This window comes from Rhinichthys klamathensis, unplaced genomic scaffold (assembly GCF_029890125.1).
Source record: "Rhinichthys klamathensis goyatoka isolate OS25496 unplaced genomic scaffold, OSU_Roscu_1.1 h1tg000262l_1, whole genome shotgun sequence".
NCBI classification, from domain to species: domain Eukaryota; kingdom Metazoa; phylum Chordata; class Actinopteri; order Cypriniformes; family Leuciscidae; genus Rhinichthys; species Rhinichthys klamathensis.
In genome coordinates, this window is record NW_026606783.1 from 217,789 (window position 1) to 240,213 (window position 22,425).

At 38.9% G+C, this 22,425-nt stretch overlaps 1 protein-coding gene across 3 annotated transcripts; it reads left to right on the forward strand.

Annotated features, from left to right (window-relative positions):
• The first annotated feature begins 608 nt into the window (after positions 1-608).
• l3mbtl1b (L3MBTL histone methyl-lysine binding protein 1b) lies at positions 609-22,263 on the forward strand. Of its 3 annotated transcripts, none has more exons than XM_056267702.1 (21): positions 609-728; positions 14,387-14,506; positions 14,611-14,800; positions 14,886-15,096; positions 15,216-15,330; positions 15,543-15,594; positions 16,242-16,336; positions 16,531-16,635; positions 16,750-16,885; positions 17,320-17,411; positions 17,512-17,663; positions 17,743-17,819; positions 18,187-18,272; positions 18,805-18,915; positions 19,049-19,163; positions 19,254-19,353; positions 19,432-19,662; positions 19,751-19,812; positions 20,526-20,671; positions 20,774-20,836; positions 21,968-22,263. In XM_056267702.1, exons 2-21 carry the CDS (start codon positions 14,393-14,395, stop codon positions 22,094-22,096), a joined length of 2,382 nt encoding a protein of 793 aa, XP_056123677.1. In that variant the 5' UTR covers positions 609-728; positions 14,387-14,392; the 3' UTR covers positions 22,097-22,263. The 3 variants fall into 3 exon arrangements, with proteins under 3 accessions (XP_056123677.1, XP_056123678.1, XP_056123679.1); XM_056267703.1 differs by having other exon boundaries at positions 19,254-19,335; XM_056267704.1 differs by lacking the exons at positions 609-728; positions 14,387-14,506; positions 14,611-14,800 and having other exon boundaries at positions 15,035-15,174.
• The last annotated feature ends 162 nt before the right edge of the window (positions 22,264-22,425 follow it).

Sequence of the window (22,425 nt, forward strand, 5' to 3'; positions counted from 1 at the left end):
CGAGTCTAGGAAGAAACCTCCACTTTTAAGCTCACAGCGCCATCTTGTGGCGTCTTCACTAAATTCGCCGTCTTCCTTTTCGCCACTTTTGCAACAATGCGGCTGTCAAAACATTGTATTTAAATATTACGAACTTCAGTTTGAAGCTCGACGCAGTGTTGTTTTATGAATAAGCGCTGCGTTTCTTTATTTATTGCATATGGCGAAGTATGCCCTTCAAAAGAGATTTGCGGAGTAAAACCTGAACACGTGATGGTTACAGGAAATCAAATCAGAGGATCACCGCTACAATGACTGTAAACTGAACAGATACAAAAATCACACTCTGAAAACAGCTCGTTTCAGTGAGCACGCACTAAGACTCCATTAAAATGGAATAATTTGTGACCCCGTTTGAACACTACAAAGCGCTCTCTTTTTGTTTAAAGAGCGTAAAAACGTAAGGGGGATCAAAACCATTTTCTATATCTGTAATAATAAGGCCTTCGATTGTTTTAGCGCAACAAGCACCGATTGAAACGGGTATGAAACAAGTCAGTGCTGGGGTCATGTAAGGACGCTATAAGGCTCAGTTCCTCTGATTCTCCGTTACATTAAGATAATCACTCACAAATATATGCTGTGGTAAAGTTTATCGGGGCTGTAGAAGTTGGACAGACACATATTAACCGGCGCATGCGCAATAACGCCACCATCCAGGTCTAAATAAGAGTTAAGAGAGAAACGAGGTGAGTTGCACGTTTATCAATAAATATGACGTTAATGTCGTCACCCACGCAGTGAACAACGATACGAATATAGAGTGCGTTTTTTGTTTAACAATTTTCAACCATTGCGACTATTTTCAACGAGGTTCAAAAACCGTAAAGATAATTAGAAGTCAAGTTTGTGCAGAAGAAACTAAAAGCATGCAATTTGTTATTTCCCCGGGTCTGCATGCACCCGAGTTATTATGGTTATATACTGATAAATGACAACTCATTCAAAGTACCTCGTGAAATGTTTTTCTTTTGGATATGAACGTGAAACTGTTGATTTGGTTTATTGTAGGCTGCCCTGCTAATGTTACAGCTAGCCGGGCTATCAGTCGGGCTAACGACATTCCGTGACAAGGGGAAAGTAAGGAGTTTGTTGACGGAGGGGAAAACATTGCGTTTTAATAAAACAAGTTGTACACTTGGCCTTCCCGTGTTATTTGAAGGTCCGAGCGATGTGAATCAGACCAGAAAACTGTTATAATTTACATACTTTAGACGTGTCGGCGGCCCTTTGCTATCCTCCGCCATTTTGTGTGTCAGTCGAATGCTAATAATGGGCGCTCGCGCATTGCACTTTATTTATGGCCAGAATAAATTCAGACATCACTTGAAATATCAAAACAAACGTTTTGTATTAAACCAGACGAGCTTTTGGGTGATCTTTGCGGGGCACCGTTACTGTACAGTCTGATATTTTGACAATATTTTGATTTAAGACACACGACAGGTCAAGAACGTTAAAACACTATTGCCTACTGTATACGAACGATAACGTGCTTGAATAGAGACTTTCTTCTTCGAAAACTAATCATTTGTGAGTATGTACGTTTTAACTTGTCATCGCGATTATCCGCCCTCTTTAAAAGCACAGATTTAGCGAGATTCTTTTAAAACAAGGAAAAGCTGAACTTGTTCGTCTAACTTTACTTTTAATCGCTTTCCTCCATTAATAACCACCAAAGTAGTTTAAGTGTGTCAATGAGAGTTGGTATACATAGCTAGTCCATAAAAATGAACATCATAACAATGTAGAAATACATATTTTTGTCCTCGTTTAAGTGCTTGGTGCAATCCGTACTGCGAGCAGCAGTCGCCCTCTAGCGGAATTGGTTGGAACTACAAGCGACGCGCGGCTATTTCGTAATCTCGAGTTGCGGTCGTTTCATCAGCCGCAGTCAAAACACGGTTTTCGAAACGAGAACGTCGTATTTGAATATTGAAAACGACAGTTTTGTTTTATTTACTAAAACAATGTGCGCTGATATTTATATGACACTCGCAGCAGATGCTTGGTTGTGCATGTGAATGCATTAAAACAGTGGTTCTCAACCAGGGGGGCTCAGCAGACTTCCTCAACAATTAAAAGGCCTCAAGACTTAAAATAATTTAAAGCAGAAAATAACGAGCATTAAAATAAGCCGAAACAGCTAAAATCAAGATATGACTTACTTTAATTCACCCCTCTGAAACACAGTCCTGGAAATCCTGGATGGGGAAGCCATGTAAAAGTGTGATTTATAGACCTGGAAAAGTCATGTAAATTAATAAAATATTATAATGCTATGGGTATTTTGCAAATATATCATCAGGAAAAAATTCAAGAAAAAAAGTAGAACATATTATTAAGTTGGCTTGTGAGAGCCAACTTACTGATATTGTACTTAAACTTATTAAGTTGGCTTGTGAGAGCCAACTTACTGATGTTGTATTTAAACTTATTATTATTATTAAGTTGGCTTGTGAGAGCCAACTTACTGATGTTGTATTTAAACTTATTATTATTATTATTATTATTATTCTTCTTACTCAAAATTTACAACTGCTACTCCTCCTAGAGCTTTAACTCCACATACTCCAAACTCGGCACGGACACTCAAACTGTTCTGACTCGGTATGCTATATCTTTTCTAACTGATCGGACTTACGGTTTTCCTAAAAATGACGATCAAAGTCGGAAAAAACTCCCATTGACTTTACATTGCGGAATCTTCAGATTTTCAAACTCCCCAACTGTCAAAAATTCAAATGTAAATCCCTTGAAACCCTAGACTGAATCAAACTGCCATTCTATACACTATATGAGCCAATGAGACTCATTCAAACTCATAAACTCATCTATCTATGACACTTATCCATCTATCTATCTACTTTAAACTAAATTAAACTTCAAACTAAATTAAACTTTAAACTTCAAACTAATTTAAACTTCAAACTTATTTAAACTTTAAACTTCAAACTTATTTAAACTTTAAACTTCAAACTAATTTAAACTTTAAACTCATAAACTCGTACACTTATAAACTCATACACTTATAAACTCATGAATTCATACACTTATGAACTCAAACTCATAAATTAATAAACTCTGAACTCTTACTCATTTAAACTTATAAACTCTAAACTCATAAATTCATACACTTATAAACTCATGAACTTATAAATGCATTAATTCATACACGTATGAACTCTCATGAATTCATACACTTATGAACTTTTAAACTCATAAATAGTTCACCATAGCAAACACCCAGAACACTCTAGCAACTGCATAGCAACCACCCAGAACACCCTAGAAACCAACTGAAATACCTTAGAACACCCTAGCAACACCATAGCAACCACCCACAATACCTTAAAACACCCTAGCAACCACATAATATAACTTAGAAACACCCTAGCAACCACCCAGAACACCCTAGCAACCACCCAAAATACCTTAGAACACCCTAGCAACCACCCAAAATGCCTTATGACACCCTAGCAACACCCTAGCAACCACCCAAAATACCTTAGAACACCCTAGCAACACCATAGCAACCACCCAAAATACCTTAGAACACCCTAGCAACACCCTAGCAACCACCCGAAATACATCAGAACATCCTAGCAACACCCTAGCAACCACCCAAAATACCTTAGAACACCATAGCAACACCATAGCAACCACCCAGAACACCCTAGCAACCACCCAAAATACCTTAGAACACCCTAGCAACCACCCAGAACACCCTAGCAACCACCAAAAATACCTTAGAACACCCTAGCAACACCCTAGCAACCACCCAAAATACCTTAGAACACCCTAGCAACACCCTAGCAACCACCCAAAATGCCTTAGAACACCCTAGCAACCACCCAAAATAACTTAGAACACCCTAGCAACACCATAGCAACCACCCAAAATACCTTAGAACACCCTAGCAACACCCTAGCAACCACCAAAAATACCTTAGAACACCCTAGCAACACCCTAGCAACCACCCAAAATGCCTTAGAACACCCTAGCAACCACCCAAAATGCCTTATAACACCCTAGCAACACCCTAGCAACCACCCAAAATACCTTAGAACACCCTAGCAACCACCCAAAATAACTTAGAACACCCTAGCAACACCATAGCAACCACCCAAAATACCTTAGAACACCCTAGCAACACCCTAGCAACCACCAAAAATACCTTAGAACACCCTAGCAACACCCTAGCAACCACCCGAAATACCTCAGAACACCCTAGCAACACCATAGCAACCACCCAAAATACCTTAGAACACCCTAACAACACCCTAGCAACCACCCAAAATACCTTAAAACACCCTAGCAACACCATAGCAACCACCTAAAATACCCTAGAACACCCTAGCAACCACCCAGAACACCCTAGCAACCACTCAAAATACCTTAGAAACCACCTAGCAACCACCCACAACACCTTAGCAACCCACTAGAAACACCCTAGCAACATTTAATTACTTGAAACTATACTTTAACCTTTAAACTACTTTGAACTTTAAACTATTTAAAACTTTAAACTACTTTAAACTAATTTAAACTTCAAACTACTTTAAAATTCAAACTTATTTAAACTTTAAACTACTTTAACTTTCAAACTAATTTAAACTTCAAACTACTTTAAAATTCAAACTAATTTAAACTTTAAATTAATTTAAACTACTTTAAACTTTAAACTAAGTTAAACTATAAACTACTTTGAACTAATTTAAACTTCAAACTAATTTAAACTTCTTCAAACTTTGCGGTCCAAACTTTCACAAGCCAACTTAAAGTTTGTCTCGACGAACTTTTTCTAGTTAGTGGTGCTTGCCAAAGGCAAAGCAACACTAGTGTTATTGTGCATACTTATTATTCTTATTATTCCACACAAAGTTTGGCGCGCTACTCCTCCCGCAGCTTTTGTCACACACACCTGAGTGAGGCGTCAAATCGACCGGCTCATTGAGGAGAGGTGTGCTATGACTTTTCTAAGAGATCGGGTGTACGATGTTCGCACAGCGAACGAAAAAGCGGCCAAAAAAGTCCCATTGACTTAACATTGCGGAATTTTCAAAAATTCAAATCCAAACTGCCACTTTCACACACATCCACAGAAAAGGGCCTGACAGCCCTGCTGTCAGGCCCTCTCTCTCTCCCTCAGAGGATTTATTTTATCAAGCAGCCAATAAGTAATGGCCTAAAATCTTCAAAGCCACACCATAGCAACCAGTTACAGCACCCTAGCAACCGTGGGTGATAGGCACGAGGCCGCAGGCCTCGTGCCATACTAAATAACTCTATAAAAACTCTATAAAACTCTATAAAAACTCCAAATAAAAACTCCACAGTAATTATCTGTTAAAAAATACACGCCGACATCACACACCCCTGATTGAGGCGTCAAATTGTGCGGATTATTGAGGAGAGGTGTGGTATGATTTTTCTTAGCGATCAGGGGTACGGTGTTCGCCCCAGGGGCAAATCATTGGGTAAAAAAGTCCCATAGACTTAACATTGTCACAAAATTTGTGAGATCATATCTTTTGAACAGAAGGTCATAGAGACTTGGGGTTGGGCTCTTTTGACTCGGCCTATCAAGAAGCCAATAAGTAGTGACATAATAACTTCATGGTCACGCCCTAGCAACCACTTAGGGCACCCTAGCAACCATAAAACTACATTTCCAAGCCATATTTCAGCTCCAGAAAAAAGTAGAAACATGGAGTTTGGCTTTTTTGACTTAGACTGTCAACTACTCTTTAAATATCATCTCATAAACTGTATAAGCACACCATAGCAACCATATAGAGTACCCTAGTAACCACCTGAACACATGAATATGACATTTCTCAGCACCAGAACATCGTACAGACGTGTTTTTTGTCTCGTATGCAATCGTGTGCCACACTCTAGCAACCGAGCTGCGAATTTTGCCACTGCAAGCACCACTTCACATTTTCTTCTGGAAATGTACATTCTAGTGTTGTGATTACTATTCACCTAGACAAAACTTCGGCACGCTACTCCTCCCGCACCTTTTGTCGTAGACCCATGAATGAGGTGTCAAATCAACCGGTTCATTGAGGAGAGGTGTGCTATGTCTTTTCTAAGCGATCGGTTGTACGATGTTCGTCCGGCGGGCGAAAAATTTGCCGAAAAAAGTCCCATAGACTTAACATTGGCAAAAAATTTGTGAGATCATATCTTTTGACCAGGAGGTCATAGAGACTTGGGATTGGGCTCTTTTGACTCGGCCTATCCAGAAGCCTATAAGTAGTGACATAACAACTTCATGGCCACGCCCTAGCAACCACTTAGGGCACCCTAGCAACCATAAAACTACATTTACAAGCCATATTTTAGCTCCAGAATATAGTAGAAACATGGAGTTTGCCTTTTTTGACTCAGACTGTCAACTAGTCTTTAAATATCATCTCATAAACTGTATAAGCACACCATAGCAACCATATAGAGTACCCTAGTAACCATACAAACACATGAATAAGCCATATCTCAGCACCAGAATATCGTACAGACATGGTTCTTTGCTCGTATGCAATCATGTCCAACAACCTAGCAACCGAGCGGCGAGTTTTGCCACTGCAAGCACCACTTCACATTTTCTTCTGGAAATGTACATTCTAGTTAGTGGTGCTTGCCTATGGCGAAGCAACACTATTGTTATCTCACATACTTATTATTCTTCTTCTTATTATTCTTCCGGCCACTTTTTGACGCGCTACTCCTCCCGCAGTTTTTGTCACAGACCCATGAATGAGGTGTCAAAACGTGCGGCCTGTTTGGGAATGGTGTGCTATGACTTTTCTAAGAGATCGGGGGTACGATGGTCGCCCCAGGGGCGAAAAACGGCCCAAAAAAATCCCATAGACTTAACATTGCGAAAAACTTTGACGAGTCGTAGCTCGGAACGAGGATGTCGCAGAAACGTGAAATTTGCCACATTTGAAGAGGCTGACAGACTCTGTAAGAACAAACCACACAATGGGGTAAAAGTTGCACCCCTGGGGTGCAGGAGCTGCCCAAAGTTTCCCCATTGACTTACTATGGTGTAGGACGGCCCATGAAATGGGCCGTCCTACACCATAGAAACCGCTTTTATATTGAACATAACTCTGGATCACAGTGTCATAGAGACAAGGGGGCGGGCTCATTTTACTCAGACAACCAATCAGTCTCTCAGGATCATTGTGAAGCTATCAAGCCACGCCCTAGCAACCATTTAGAGCACCTTAGCAACAACTCCCATAGACTTCCATTGAAAGAGATCGAAGGGATATCTCTGGACTGAATTGTCATAGAAACATGAGGGTGGTCTCGTTTGACTCGGGCCAGCAAACAGCCAATCATGAATCACCTCAACACTTGCTAGCCACGCCCTAGCAACCATTGTCGAGCACCTTAGCAACCAAAATCCAAAGAGGAATATCGTCCATTCTGAATGTCACAGAGGCATGGGAGTTGGTTTATATCTTTCATAGTGACAAGCAGCCTTTGGAGTTTCATGATTGGCAGCTGCCAAGCCACTCCCTAGCAACCAAACAGAGTACCCTAGCAACCATTTTGCAAAACCAATATCTCTGCATCAGAACATCGTATAGAGATGGGGGTTGGTTTATACATTCACATTGACTTTGGAGCTTCATGATTGGCAGCTGCCAAGCCACTCCCTAGCAACCAAACAGAGTACCCTAGCAACCATTTTGCAAGACCTACATCTCTGCATCAGAACATCGTATAGAGATGGGGGTTGGGTCTTTTGACTCATGCTAGCAAACAGGACTTGCTACATGCTACACATGCTAGCAGTGAATAGCTACATGCTAATATTGATTAGCTAAGTGCTAAATCATGCCAATAAAATGCTACAAACTCAACAGTAACCATCTTTGACAACTACCAACCACCTAGTAACACCATAGCAACCACCCAAATTACTCTAGCAACACCCTAGCAACCACCCAGAACACCCTAGCAACTGCCTAGCAACGCCCTAGCAACCACCCAGAACACCCTAGCAACCGCCTAGCAACCACCCAGGATACCCTAGCAACCGCCTAGCAACGCCCTAGCAACAACCCAGATTACCCTAGCAACCGCCTAGCAACGCCCTAGCAACCGCCTAGCAACCACCCAAAACACCCTAGCAACTGCCTAGCAACCACCCAGAACACCCTAGCAACCGCCTAGCAACCACCCAGGATACCCTAGCAACTGCCTAGCAACGCCCTAGCAACCACCCTCGAACACCATAGCAACGGCCTAGCAACACCCTAGCAACCACTCAGAACACCCTAGCAACCACCTAGCAACACCCTAGCAACCACTCAGAACACCCTAGCAACCACCTAGCAACACCCTAGCAACCACCCAGAATACCCTAGCAACCACCTAGCAACACCCTAGCAACCACCCAGAACACCCTAGCAACCACCTAGCAACACCCTAGCAACCACTCAGAACACCCTAGCAACCACCTAGCAACACCCTAGCAACCACCCAGAACACCCTAGCAACCGCCTAGCAACACCCTAGCAACCACCCAGAACACCCTAGCAACCGCCTAGCAACACCCTAGCAACCACCCAAAACACCCTAGCAACCACCTAGCAACAAACTAGCAACACCCTAGCAACCACCCAGAACACCCTAGAAACCGCCTAGCAACCACCCAAAACACCTTAGCAACCACCCAGAATACCCTAGCAACCGCATAGCAACACCATAGCAACCACCCAGAACACCCTAGCAACTGCCTTGCATCATCATAGCAAACTCCAAGAACACCCTAGCAACCGAGCGGCGAGTTTTGCCACTGCAAGCACCACTTCACATTTTCTTCTGGAAATGTACATTCTAGTTATTATTATTATTCTTCTTACTCAAAATTTACAACTGCTACTCCTCCTAGAGCTTTAACTCCACATACTCCAAACTCGGCACGGACACTCAAACTGTTCTGACTCGGTATGCTATATCTTTTCTAACTGATCGGACTTACGGTTTTCCTAAAAATGACGATCAAAGTCGGAAAAAACTCCCATTGACTTTACATTGCGGAATCTTCAGATTTTCAAACTCCCCAACTGTCAAAAATTCAAATGTAAATCCCTTGAAACCCTAGACTGAATCAAACTGCCATTCTATACACTATATGAGCCAATGAGACTCATTCAAACTAATAAACTCATATATCTATGACACTCATCTATATATCTATCTACTTGAAACTAAATGAAACTTCAAACTAAATTACACTTTAAACTTCAAACTAATTTAAACTTCAAACTAATTTAAACTTTAAACTCATAAACTCGTACACTTATAAACTCATACACTTATAAACTCATGAATTCATACACTTATGAACTCAAACTCATAAATTAATAAACTCTGAACTCTTACTCATTTAAACTTATAAACTCTAAACTCATAAATTCATACACTTATAAACTCATGAACTTATAAATGCATTAATTCATACACGTATGAACTCTCATGAATTCATACACTTATGAACTTTTAAACTCATAAATAGTTCACCATAGCAAACACCCAGAACACTCTAGCAACTGCATAGCAACCCCCCAGAACACCCTAGAAACCAACTGAAATACCTTAGAACACCCTAGCAACACCATAGCAACCACCCACAATACCTTAGAACACCCTAGCAACCACATAATATACCTTAGAACACCCTAGCAACCATACAGAACACCCTAGCAACCACCCAAAATACCTTAGAACACCCTAGCAACCACCCAAAATGCCTTATAACACCCTAGCAACACCCTAGCAACCACCCAAAATACCTTAGAACACCCTAGCAACCACCCAAAATAACTTAGAACACCCTAGCAACCACCCAAAATACCTTAAAACACCCTAGCAACACCATAGCAACCACCCAAAATACCTTAGAACACCCTAGCAACACCCTAGCAACCACCAAAAATACCTTAGAACACCCTAGCAACACCCTAGCAACCACCCAAAATACCTTAGAACACCCTAGCAACCACCCAAAATGCCTTATAACACCCTAGCAACACCCTAGCAACCACCCAAAATACCTTAGAACACCCTAGCAACCACCCAAAATAACTTAGAACACCCTAGCAACACCATAGCAACCACCCAAAATACCTTAGAACACCCTAGCAACACCCTAGCAACCACCAAAAATACCTTAGAACACCCTAGCAACACCCTAGCAACCACCCAAAATACCTCAGAACATCCTAGCAACACCCTAGCAACCACCAAAAATACCTTAGAACACCATAGCAACACCATAGCAACCACCCAGAACACCCTAGCAACCACCCAAAATACCTTAGAACACCCTAGCAACCACCCAGAACACCCAAGCAACCACCAAAAATACCTTAGAACACCCTAGCAACACCCTAGCAACCACCCAAAATACCTTAGAATACCCTAGCAACACAATAGCAACCACCCAAAATACCTTAGAACACCCTAACAACACCCTAGCAACCACCCAAAATGCCTTAAAACACCCTAGCAACACCATAGCAACCACCTAAAATACCCTAGAACACCCTAGCAACCACCCAGAACACCCTAGCAACCACTCAAAATACCTTAGAAACCACCTAGCAACCACCCACAACACCTTAGCAACCCACTAGAAACACCCTAGCAACATTTAATTACTTGAAACTATACTTTAACCTTTAAACTACTTTGAACTTTAAACTATTTAAAATTTTAAACTACTTTAAACTACTTTAAACTAATTTAAACTTCAAACTACTTTAAAATTCAAACTTATTTAAACTTTAAACTACTTTAACTTTCAAACTAATTTAAACTTCAAACTACTTTAAAATTCAAACTAATTTAAACTTTAAATTAATTTAAACTACTTTAAACTTTAAACTAAGTTAAACTATAAACTACTTTAAACTAATTTAAACTTCAAACTAATTTAAACTTTAAACTAATTTAAACTTCAAACTACTTTAAACTTCTTCAAACTTTGCGGTCCAAACTTTCACAAGCCAACTTAAAGTTTGTCTCGACGAACTTTTTCTAGTTATTATTATTCTTCTTTTTCTTACTCTGAAATTTCTGACTCTAACTCCTCCTAGAGCTTTAACTCCACATACTCCAAACTCGGCACGGACACTCAAACTGTTCTGACTTAGTGTGCTATATCTTTTCTAACTGATCGGACTTACGGTTTTCCTAAAAACTACGATCAAACTCGGAAAAAACTCCCATTGACTTAACATTGCGGAATCTTCAGATTTTCAAACTCCCCAACTGTCAAAAATTTAAATGTAAATCCCTTGAAACCCTAGACTGAATCAAACTGCCATTCTATACACTATATGAGCCAATGAGACTCAATTAAACTAATAAACTCATATATCTATGACACTTATCCACCTATCTATCTATCTACTTTAAACTAAATGAAACTTCAAACTAAATTACACTTTAAACTTCAAACTAATTTAAACTTCAAACTAATTTAAACTCTAAACTTATAAACTTATAAACTCATGAATTCATACACTTATGAACTCATAAATTAATAAACTCTGAACTCTTACTCATTTAAACTTATAAACTATAACCTCACACACTTATAAACTCATGAATTCATACACTTATGAACTCATAAATTAATAAACTCTGAACTCTTACTCATTTAAACTTATAAACTCTAAACTCATAAATTCATACACTTATAAACTCATGAACTTATAAATTCATTAATTCATACACTTATGAACTCTCAAGAATTCATACACTTATGAACTCTCATGAATTCATACACTTATGAACTTTTAAACTCATAAATAGTTCACCATAGCAAACACCCAGAACACCCTAGCAACTGCATAACAACCACCCAGAACACCCTAGAAACCAACCGAAATACCTTAGAACACCATAGCAACCACCCAAAATACCTTAGAACACCCTAGCAACACCCTAGCAACCACCCAAAATGCCTTAGAACACCCTAGCAACCACCCAAAATACCTTAGAACACCATAGCAACCACCCAGAACACCCTAGCAACCACCCAAAATACATTAGAACACCCTAGCAACACCCTTGCAACTCCCCAAAATACCTTAGAACACCCTAGCAACACCCTAGCAACCACCCAAAATACCGTAGAACACCCTAGCAACCACCCAGAACACCCTAGCAACCACCCAAAATACCTTAGAACACCCTAGCAACCACACAAAATACCTTAAAATACCCTAGCAACACCATAGCAACCACCCAGAACACCCTAGCAACCACCCAAAACACCTTAGAACACCCTAGCAACCACACAAAATACCTTAGAACACCCTAGCAACCACCCAAAATACAAAAGAACACCCTAGCAACTCCCTAAAATACCTTAGAACACCCTAGCAACCACCTAAAATACCCTAGAACACCCTAGCAACCACCTAGAACATCCTAGCAACCACCCAAAATACCTTAGAACACCCTAGCAACACCCTAGCAACCACCCAAAATATTTTAGCAACCCCTTAGCAACCACCCAGAACACCCTAGCAACCAACCAAAATACCGTAGCAACCCCCTAGCAACCATCCTTAACACCCTAGCAACCACCCAAAATACCTTAAAACACCCTAGCAACCACCCAGAACACCATAGCAACCACCCAAAACACCTTAGAACACCCTAGCAACCACCTAGCAACCACACAAAATACCTTAGAACACCCTAGCAACCACCCAGAACACCCTAGCAACCACCCAAAATACATAAGAACACCCTAGCAACACCATAGCAATCCCCCAAAATACCTTAGAACACCCTAGCAACCACCCAGAACACCCTAGCAACCACCCAAAATACCTTAGCAACCCCTTAGCAACCACCCATAACACCCTAGCAATCAACCAAAATACCTTAGCAACCCCCTAGCAACCATCCTTAACACCCTAGCAACCACCCAAAATACCTTAGCAACCACCTAGCAACCACCCAGAACACCCTAGCAACCACTCAAAATACCTTAGCAACCACCTACAACACCTTAGCAACCCACTAGAAACACCCTAGCAACATTTAATTACTTGAAACTATACTTTAACCTTTAAACTACTTTAAAATTCAAACTTATTTAAACTTTAAACTACTTTAACTTTCAAACTAATTTAAACTTCAAACTACTTTAAAATTCAAACTAATTTAAACTTTAAACTAATTTAAACTTTAAAGTACTTTAAACTTTAAACTAAGTTAAACTTTAAACTACTTTAAACTATAAACTACTTTAAACTACTTTAAACTTTAAACTAAGTTAAACTATAAACTACTTCAAACTAATTTAAACTTTAAACTAATTTAAACTTCAAACTACTTTAAACTTCTTCAAACTTTGCGGTCCAAACTTTCACAAGCCAACTTAAAGTTTGTCTCGACGAACTTTGTCTAGTTATATCTATAATCCATATCCAGTAAATCACGAATGACTGAAAAAGTTAATTGGTTAAACCCTAAAGAACATTCAGATCTTAAAACTTCTTGAATCCCGAAATGTTATTATTTTAACTTTAATTATTAACTTATTTTTTGTTTTGTTTAAAGAAACTAAGAGTGTAGATAGATTAAAATAAGTTTTAAAAAACAAAACTAGGGCTAGGGGGCCTTCAGATATCGTCGAGGACAATGGGGGGCATTGGAGTCAAAAAAGTTGAGAACCACTACATTAAAGGATTGTTTGCCCTTTAGAGGTGTTTTGGACAGTTTGGTTAAAGAGTTAGTTCACCCAAAAATGAACATTTTCCCATAATTTACTCACCCTCAAGCCATCCTAGGTGTTTATGACTTTCTTCTTTCAGCCAAACACAATCTGAGTTATATTAAATAATATCATTGTTCTTCCAAACTTTATAATGGGAGTGAATGGTACCTTGTTTTTTGAAGCCCAAAAAGCACATCCATCCATCATAAAAGTAATCCATATGGCTCCAGGGGTTCATTTTTGGGTAAACCCTTTAACTTTAAAGAGTTAGTTCACCCAAAAATGAAGATTCTGTCAGTAATTACTCACCCTCATGTTGTTCCAACCCCGTAAGACTTTCGTTAATCTTCAGAATACAAATTAAGATATTTTTGATGAAATCTGAGAGCTGGCTCACTCCTTCAATTGCATCTGCCGGTCCAGAAAAGTTAGTAAAGACATCGTTAAAATAGTCCAAGTGACTATAGTGGCTCAACCTTATACGACGAGAATACTTTTTGTGCTTTAAGATGCTTACTTCTGTCATCTGTCCATGTTGTAACAATATGTTTTTCTCTTTTGTCTTCCATTTGGTAGGAAAAGATGGCAGAGACATCTACGAGTGGTGGTCCTGCTGCCACTGGAGCCGATTTTGACATGATGAGCGCTCTTGACTGGAAGGACGGCATAGCTACATTGCCTGGAAGTGACATTCGGGTACAAATATTAAGTGTATCTGATGCATAAAATGTGATGCAAGGGACATATTGGACTATTCTGAATGTGCTGATAAAAAATCTCAAAATCTGGTCATTTTTTAGTTTCGGATGACAGAATTTGGCACCCTGGAGATTGTTACAGAGGCGGAGCCCAAAGTTAAAGAGGCGGAGCTTACAGGCCTACAGCCTCAAACTACAAGCACCAACAACAGTAATTCCCCTGAGCAAAACAAAACTTCAAATCAGACTGTAAAGCCCCAGTTGAATACAGACCAGCAGACAAATACTGTGGGTGAGTACATGTAACACATATTTCTACAAATAGAGGAATGATTTGCTCTTTTATTTATTTTTGAGGACTCGATTTCTTTTTTCAGTTTCCACTGACCCCCACAGGCAGGCCGGGGGCATCAACACTAGGAGCCCCAGCTCTGTGGAAAGCCCCAGCATGAGTACAGTGCCCAATGTGATTGTTCCCATCACTGAGGCCACTGCAAACTGCAGGTCCTGTGGTCACTCTGGTTCACAGGAGTCTTTCCTACAGGGCAAATTTTGCAGTGCTCCTTGTGTGCAGCCTACCAGTGGCAGGTACATGTTTTTGGCACTTACACAGATCTGCCAGTTGCACTGTTTATGGTGAATTTATAAGTTATTTTGTCAAGTCAAGTCAAGTCACCTTTATTTATATAGCGCTTTTATGTGTGCAGTTCAACCCCAGCTGAGGCATTCGAAGGAGAGCGTTTAGGTAAACGTGTGAGAAAGAAGAAGAAGATGTTTATGGAATCTGGAGATGAAGAGGAGGACAACATAGAGGAGGAAGAGGTAATACACACACACACACACACACACACACACACACACACACACACACACACACACACACACACACACACACACACACACACACACACACACACACACACACACACACACACATCTCACACCAAAAGAGCACACCAAAAGAGCACACATTCAATATCAACAGGGATGAACTACTGCATTGATCAGTTTTTTATTTTTTTCTGTTTTTTCAGGAGAAGGTTAAATCCTCGAAGGGAAGACGAGCGGCTAAAGTTGCTAGACTAGGTTGGTAATTTTCATTTAGCTAACACACACACACACACACACACACACACACACACACACACACGGAAATATAAACTGGCCTGACAGTATCTCATGCCTTATGTCTAGGGATTCACAATATATTGGTGCCATATCAGTTATCATCTGATGTTAGGGATTTTTTATTTTTGGATATTGGATATATATCATCTGATATTTAATTGTGCATGGTCATTTCCCAAATTTTTTAATTAAGGTTAAAAAATGTTATTTAAATGACCTTTGCTGTCTTACAATCACATAATTAACTCAAGTTATTTAAAAAATAAATAAAACGAATTATGTAATAACACTGTTAAATGTAATCTTAGGCAAATCTCAAATTTAATATAGTCTTATTAATATTTGTATTCATACTATACATTATAATGTTGTGATGCTTAAATTCACTGGTTACATTTAATATGACTGACAGATTTGAGTTTTTAGTCTTAATTTATTTTGTATCAGTGTTGTCAAAATATTTTTAAATTGGTGCATGCCAAATTGAGTCTTTTAGCAGGTTGTACAGATTGTGTCATGTATATTTTCAGTCAGTTTCAGACTGTCATCCTTTCCATGCTTTTCTAAGCCATATAAAGTGCCTCTTTGTGATGCTGTTTCCATAGTGACAGCACCTCCTGTTAAGAAGAAAACCTGGAGTTGGTCAGCTTATCTGGAGGAGGAGAGAGCCATTGCCGCTCCTTTGAAACTTTTTAAGGAGGTGAGAAAGACAGTATATATCACGGTTATATAAATAACATGGTATGGTTGGGATCCTGATTAGGATGGTAAGTTTGATGTCAATTCAGGTTTGTCATTAGAAAAAAGTGTTACTTGAAAGAAAACAGAGAGATTTTTTTAAAGCATGACATCTATGAAATTCAATAATTTTGTTTTTGTGTGTTTGCCATACAGCACCAGTCTGTTCCGCAGAGTAGGAATGGATTTAAAGTTGGCATGAAGTTAGAGGGACTGGACCCCTGTCACCCTGCTCTCTTCTGTGTTTTGACTGTTGCAGAGGTAACCAGGGTCAAATGTTTCTGTGATGTTACTTGATGTGTCATTATTAGGAGCACAAAACTAAATGTAGTTTTTAGGTTGCGCTTATAGTAAGATGTATTTTCTCTCTTCCAGGTGCAAGGTTACAGGATTCGGCTTCACTTTGATGGTTACCCTGAGTGCTATGACTTCTGGGTAAATGCTGACTCATGGGATGTGAAGCCGCCAGGCTGGTGTGAGAAAACCGGCCTCAAGCTATTGCTTCCAAAAGGTGCTTAATGTACTAATAAAGATGTACTGTAAAAAAAAAAAAAAAACTGTTGGCAAGGATCAACCATGCAAAACGCTACTTTTGTTTTCTGTAACATGGTAGATCTGTTTTATAGATGTTTCTTTATGTGTTAAAACTACTTAAACTCAATATTCTCTCTGAACTGTGTGATGACAAACTGGTCTAGCTGTTATTCTGATATTCAACATAGATGTAATAGTATTGTAATTACAAGTATTGTAATTTATACAAATATTATTTATAAATAATAAATATAATTAAATATAATATAAGATATAATTGAATAAAGCATGGTTACGTTAGCATAGTTTTCATGTTGTTTAAAAAAGTTTTTTTTTGTGGACACTCTTAGTTGCTGCATATGCTGCTAGTAAAATGTATTGCGTATGCTGTTCTTTACTATGATTTAACAGGTTGCAGAGATGGAGAGTTTAACTGGAACACATATGTAAAGAACTGTAGGGGTCAACTGGCCCCCAAACATCTCTTCAAGAGTCTTAATACAGTATGTCATTTCATATGCACACACTTCAAGAGAATAAGAGATATTTTATTCCAGGAGATCATGCTTTCTTTTTTAACCATGTGTTATCTGCCCTATTTAGTCAGTCACACCGTCAGGATTCCGTGCTGGGATGAAGCTGGAGGCCGTGGACAGGAAGAACCCGTCACTCATCTGCGTAGCAACCATTGCTGCTGCTGTCGACAACCGGCTCCTCATTCACTTTGACAACTGGGACGATACGTATGATTATTGGTAAGATCGTGAGCAGAATACTGGCCATATGAGTGTCCCCATGTGCATGTGGTTGTAAGTGCATTCTGTTTGTTCTCAGGTGTGATGCCAGCAGTCCGTACATTCATCCAGTCGGGTACTGTGAGGAGGTGGAGTTAACACTCACCACACCTGCAGGTCAGACTCCCTTAAATATTTTTCTTTGTTAACTTTTATATGTAGCTTTTATGTGTCGTTGTACTAAAGTCAATATAAAGGATCTGGAAAATATTTACAATTTACGATGTATCTATCTAACATCTTCTAATCAATTAAATTTATTAGTATAGCACTTTTCATAAAAAAAAACAAAGAAAACAGGAACAAGCTAAACATTTTGTATTTTTTTCCCCCTCTCAAATTTACCACGGACCCCATAGCACCCCCTGGACCCCAGTTTGAAAGCCCCAGAATTAGTTTTCGTTTTCTTTTCTTTTTTAACAAGCTCTAATGTGCATGAAAAGTTGTATTAAAGTTATTGGAAGTCTATTTATGTCTTTCTTAGAGTATAAGCACCCAAAGAGTTTTTCTTGGGAAAAGTACCTAGAAGAAACTGGAACCCAAGCTGCACCAGCTAGAGCCTTTAAACAGGTACGGTTTAAATCATTGCAATGAACCATAAGAGGTGTAGGTAAATAATTTAAGTTTTAACTAGGACCTTTCAAATGACATTTTATAATTGGTCAAATATCATTTGAAAGGTCCTAGTAGTTGGTGTGGTGCTAAAGTGCAGAGTCAGCCTGAACAAAATAGAAATAAAATTTACAAAGAATAAAACACGTTTGATCTGGTTTAAAGTAGTAGGCAGTTTGATAAAAAAAGATTCAATGATAACATATGATTCATAAAAGACATATGTTCTGTTTTATACATATTTTGTGTTTTAACAATTTAATTTAATCTTCTACACAATTCAAAGTTATTAGTATAGCTCTCTTCATAATAAATATGAACAAATAAATGTAGAGAAATAGCAAACAAGCTAAAGGTGAAAGTGGTGAGAAACACTCCCTAAAAGGATATGTCCTGTTTTATACATTTGTTTGATTTAAGTATGTATTATTTGTTTATATAATATGTTTTTAATAGTTTTCTGAATGACCTTTGATCCTTGGCCATCCAGAGACCACCACATGGCTTCCAAGTTGGAATGAAGCTAGAGGCAGTGGACAAACGTAATGCCGTACTCATCCGTGTCTCCACCATCTCTGATACAGAAGACCACAGAATCAAGGTTTACACACAAATATATCTGTTTTGTCTAATTAGCTTACTCTAATTAGAAGCCAACATGGACATACAGCATTTAATATGCTTGTACAGATAGTATATCTTCACTAAATCTTTGTGTTTATATATATACATAGATCCATTTTGATGGCTGGAGTGACGAGTATGATTATTGGCTAGATGCCGATAGCCCAGAACTGCACCCAGTAGGCTGGTGTCAGAAAACAGGTCATCCTCTACAACACCCCAACGGTAACATACTGACCTACACACAAATATAAAGTATTTCAGCACATGGCCACACCGGACTCATAATCTAACTCGTAATGGTAATATTATCAGGTCCCAGAGATTCTCCAGTCCCTCCAGGACAAGGCTGCCCAACCCAAGGATGCAACGGAGTCGGACACATTCGAGGACCTCGGTATGGGACACATTACACGTAAGTTATACATGTGTTGTTACAAACACAACTCATAATGCGCATTCAAATGCAAACGAGTCTCTCTCCCATTGTTAGGGCGGTGAGTTGTCCATACTCAGATCTGAATTTGAATAAAGACGGGTTGGTTCCAGACAGACTGAGTGGGGAGAGGCCAGTCACGCTCAGTGGACCCCCGCGCCACCGCCGTGCTGAAACGCTCACTCAGACGCAGCCTCCCACACCCACACCCAGCGCCAGCACCCCAGACCCCCCTGACACCACCACAGACACCTGTCCACAAGCTCGGGCAGTGCGTGAGCACATTGTGTGAGTGTCAGCAGTGATGTACAGTTTAACTTTTCTTTTTCTCACACACACACACACGCTCACTTTTTATCGATTTCTCATTCTTCAGGTCTGGCAGTGCTCCTAAATGTGTCAAGCCACCCCAAGTGAAGCAGGAAGGTGATGGGAAAGGTATAGATTCTTCAGATATTTTGGCTTAATTTGCTTTTTTTGTGGATAATCCATAACCTTGGAGAATTTTGTACATGGGTCAATGAAGCGATGCTTGGTTTTTTGCCTGGATGTGTAATAATAATAAAAAAATTCATAGATATAATGACTTGAATACACTTCATCTATGAAGTACATATTTTTAATTTTTTGAATTAAAATAAGTTTGATATTTTTGAGAGAAATAAAGTAAAAACATAAAACACAATGAAGGAAAAAAAGCTTTATTATTGTTTTTAAAAATCAATACATATTTAATTAGTAGTAGTTTGACAGTCAATCATTTTTATTTCTGAGAACACAAAAAAATATCTTAACAAAACTGCTTTACTCACTTTTGTCCACCAAATCAAAGCCATGACAACTAACATGACCAGAAAATGATATCAGAAATGCATGCTGTCATGACTGTCAAGGGCAATAAGGTAATTTGACCTTTTTATAACAAGACAAGCTTAGTTCATTATATATAAAATAACACTACATTTAAACTTTTCCAAAAATGTCAACCATATAAGAAGTTACCTGAATACAAAAAGCACATTTCTAAGAACTTGGCGCCTGTATTTTGAACTAGTAACCTTTTCTTTATCTTGGACACTGTTATTTGCCAATGACTGACATATGAGAACGTTTGCAAGGCATGTCATGAATAAATTCTATTTGTGTTGTAGATTCTCTTCAGCAGTTCCTGCATGAGTCTGTGTTTTGTGGATGGGAGCCACCGAGGTTTCAGCTGTGTTGGGAAAAGCATGGCAAACTGCTGCCTGAAGCTTTGGGCCTCACCGCCAAGAGAGTGGCAAAGTGGAACACTGAAGAGGTGGCATTTGATAACTCTAGAAAAGTTCATTTATGCTTTAAAAGAGGTCCTCTAAACGTATTTATTTTTATTGCATCTTATTTGACGATGTTGTTCTTTCAGGTTTCAAGTTTTGTACGAGGCCTGCCTGGCTGCAGAGAGCATGCTGCCACCTTCAGGAAGGAGGTAAATAACTAAAACATCAACTTTACTTGTGAATATTAGTGTAATGTACCTTCCCTATATAGTATACACTACCATTCAAAAGTTTGGGGTTGGATTTTTTCCAATGTTTGTAAAAGAAGTCTCTTATACTTAACAAGGCTGCATTTATTTGTTCAAAAATACAGTAATATTGTAAAAATATTATTACAATTTAAAATAACTGTATTTTTAATATATATTCAAATATAATTTATTCCTGTGATGGCAAGGCTGAATTTTCTGCAGCCATTACTCCAGCAGGGTTTGTATGGTCATGAAAAACCTGGAAAAGTATTTTAAAATAGCAATTTCGTGGCCTGGAAACCCAGAAAGTTTTGGAAAAGTCATGGAACTTTTTTTCCACAAATATCTGTATAATAGAATATATGCTTAATCAGTGCCTGAATTTCGCTGCGGGATTGCAGATATTGCATATACAGTAGTTTTACTAATTCCCACAGGTTTCGCGCTTATTATGCTGGAAATTAATTCCCACAAAAATGTTTTTACTATAGCATGTAGATTAGAGGAGTAAATTAATACACACAGAATATCAGATCAAATCACTAATTTGAAAACAGCGTGAGTGATTCAGTGGTTCTACGTCGTCTCTCTCTCGCTTTCGCTCTTATATATGGCTTTACAGCAACACATTGCGTCTGGAAAAAAAACATTCATTTTTATATTTATTCTGTTGTATTTATTTGTGCTACTGCTTTTAATGTATTTGTTCTTATTTTACTGATGGTTAGTAAATTCAATTCAAAGTTTGAAATCAAGATTCTTGTGCTGTGTGTAAGCTATATTGCACAACAAAATTACCTCATTGTAAAACCACAAATACACAGAAGTGAGCAAACATGTAGTTGAGATAATTGTAATAAAAAAATCCCCCCCATAAGAGTCATCCAAGGGGGAATTCCCCCCTATTTTCCAAAACGCAATTCAGGGCCTGGTTTAATTGATAATGTTGGTTAAACAAATTACAATACTTCGCATTCGGGTATTCAGTCATTTGCACTAATTTATCACATTTAGGACTAATGTAATCTCTGAGTATTTTTGTTCTCAGACTAAGTGAATATGTTTTTTTTCCCATTCTTTTTCCTACAGCAAATTGATGGTGAGGCCTTCCTGCTCCTTACTCAGTCAGACATTGTAAAGATTCTAAGCATCAAGCTCGGCCCCGCTCTCAAAATTTATAACTCTATCCTCATGCTGAGGAGCGCAGATGAAGAGTAGACACCTCATAGCAACTGCTGCTCCTTCAAACAACATGTTTGAAAGTTGCTCTTGTCTCCACCGATGTGTCCAGCGGACTGACAAATGCTCAATCATTGGTCTCATTTATGATTGACGGACATTGAAAATCAGCCGATCCAACGAACTGTATGTGATCAGAAAAATCACGTCTCCCCTTCCAACCCTGCACTCGCTCTAAATTAGGTCTGATATTCTCTTTTGAAATAGATCATTTGATTCATATTAGACTCTGGGAGGGGTGAGTACACTATACTGAGGCACCTTAAAATGTTGAAAGCTTAAACTGGACTGTTTCATTGTTGATATTT

Bases quoted from the DNA above. Each gene is read 5' to 3' on its own strand.
- l3mbtl1b (XM_056267702.1), top strand. From the start codon at position 14,393: ATGGCAGAGACATCTACGAGTGGTGGTCCTGCTGCCACTGGAGCCGAT. The intron at 16,886-17,319 runs GTGCTTAATGTA...ATGATTTAACAG, and splicing joins CAAGCTATTGCTTCCAAAAG to GTTGCAGAGATGGAGAGTTT. The intron at 19,813-20,525 runs GTATAGATTCTT...TTTGTGTTGTAG, and splicing joins GCAGGAAGGTGATGGGAAAG to ATTCTCTTCAGCAGTTCCTG.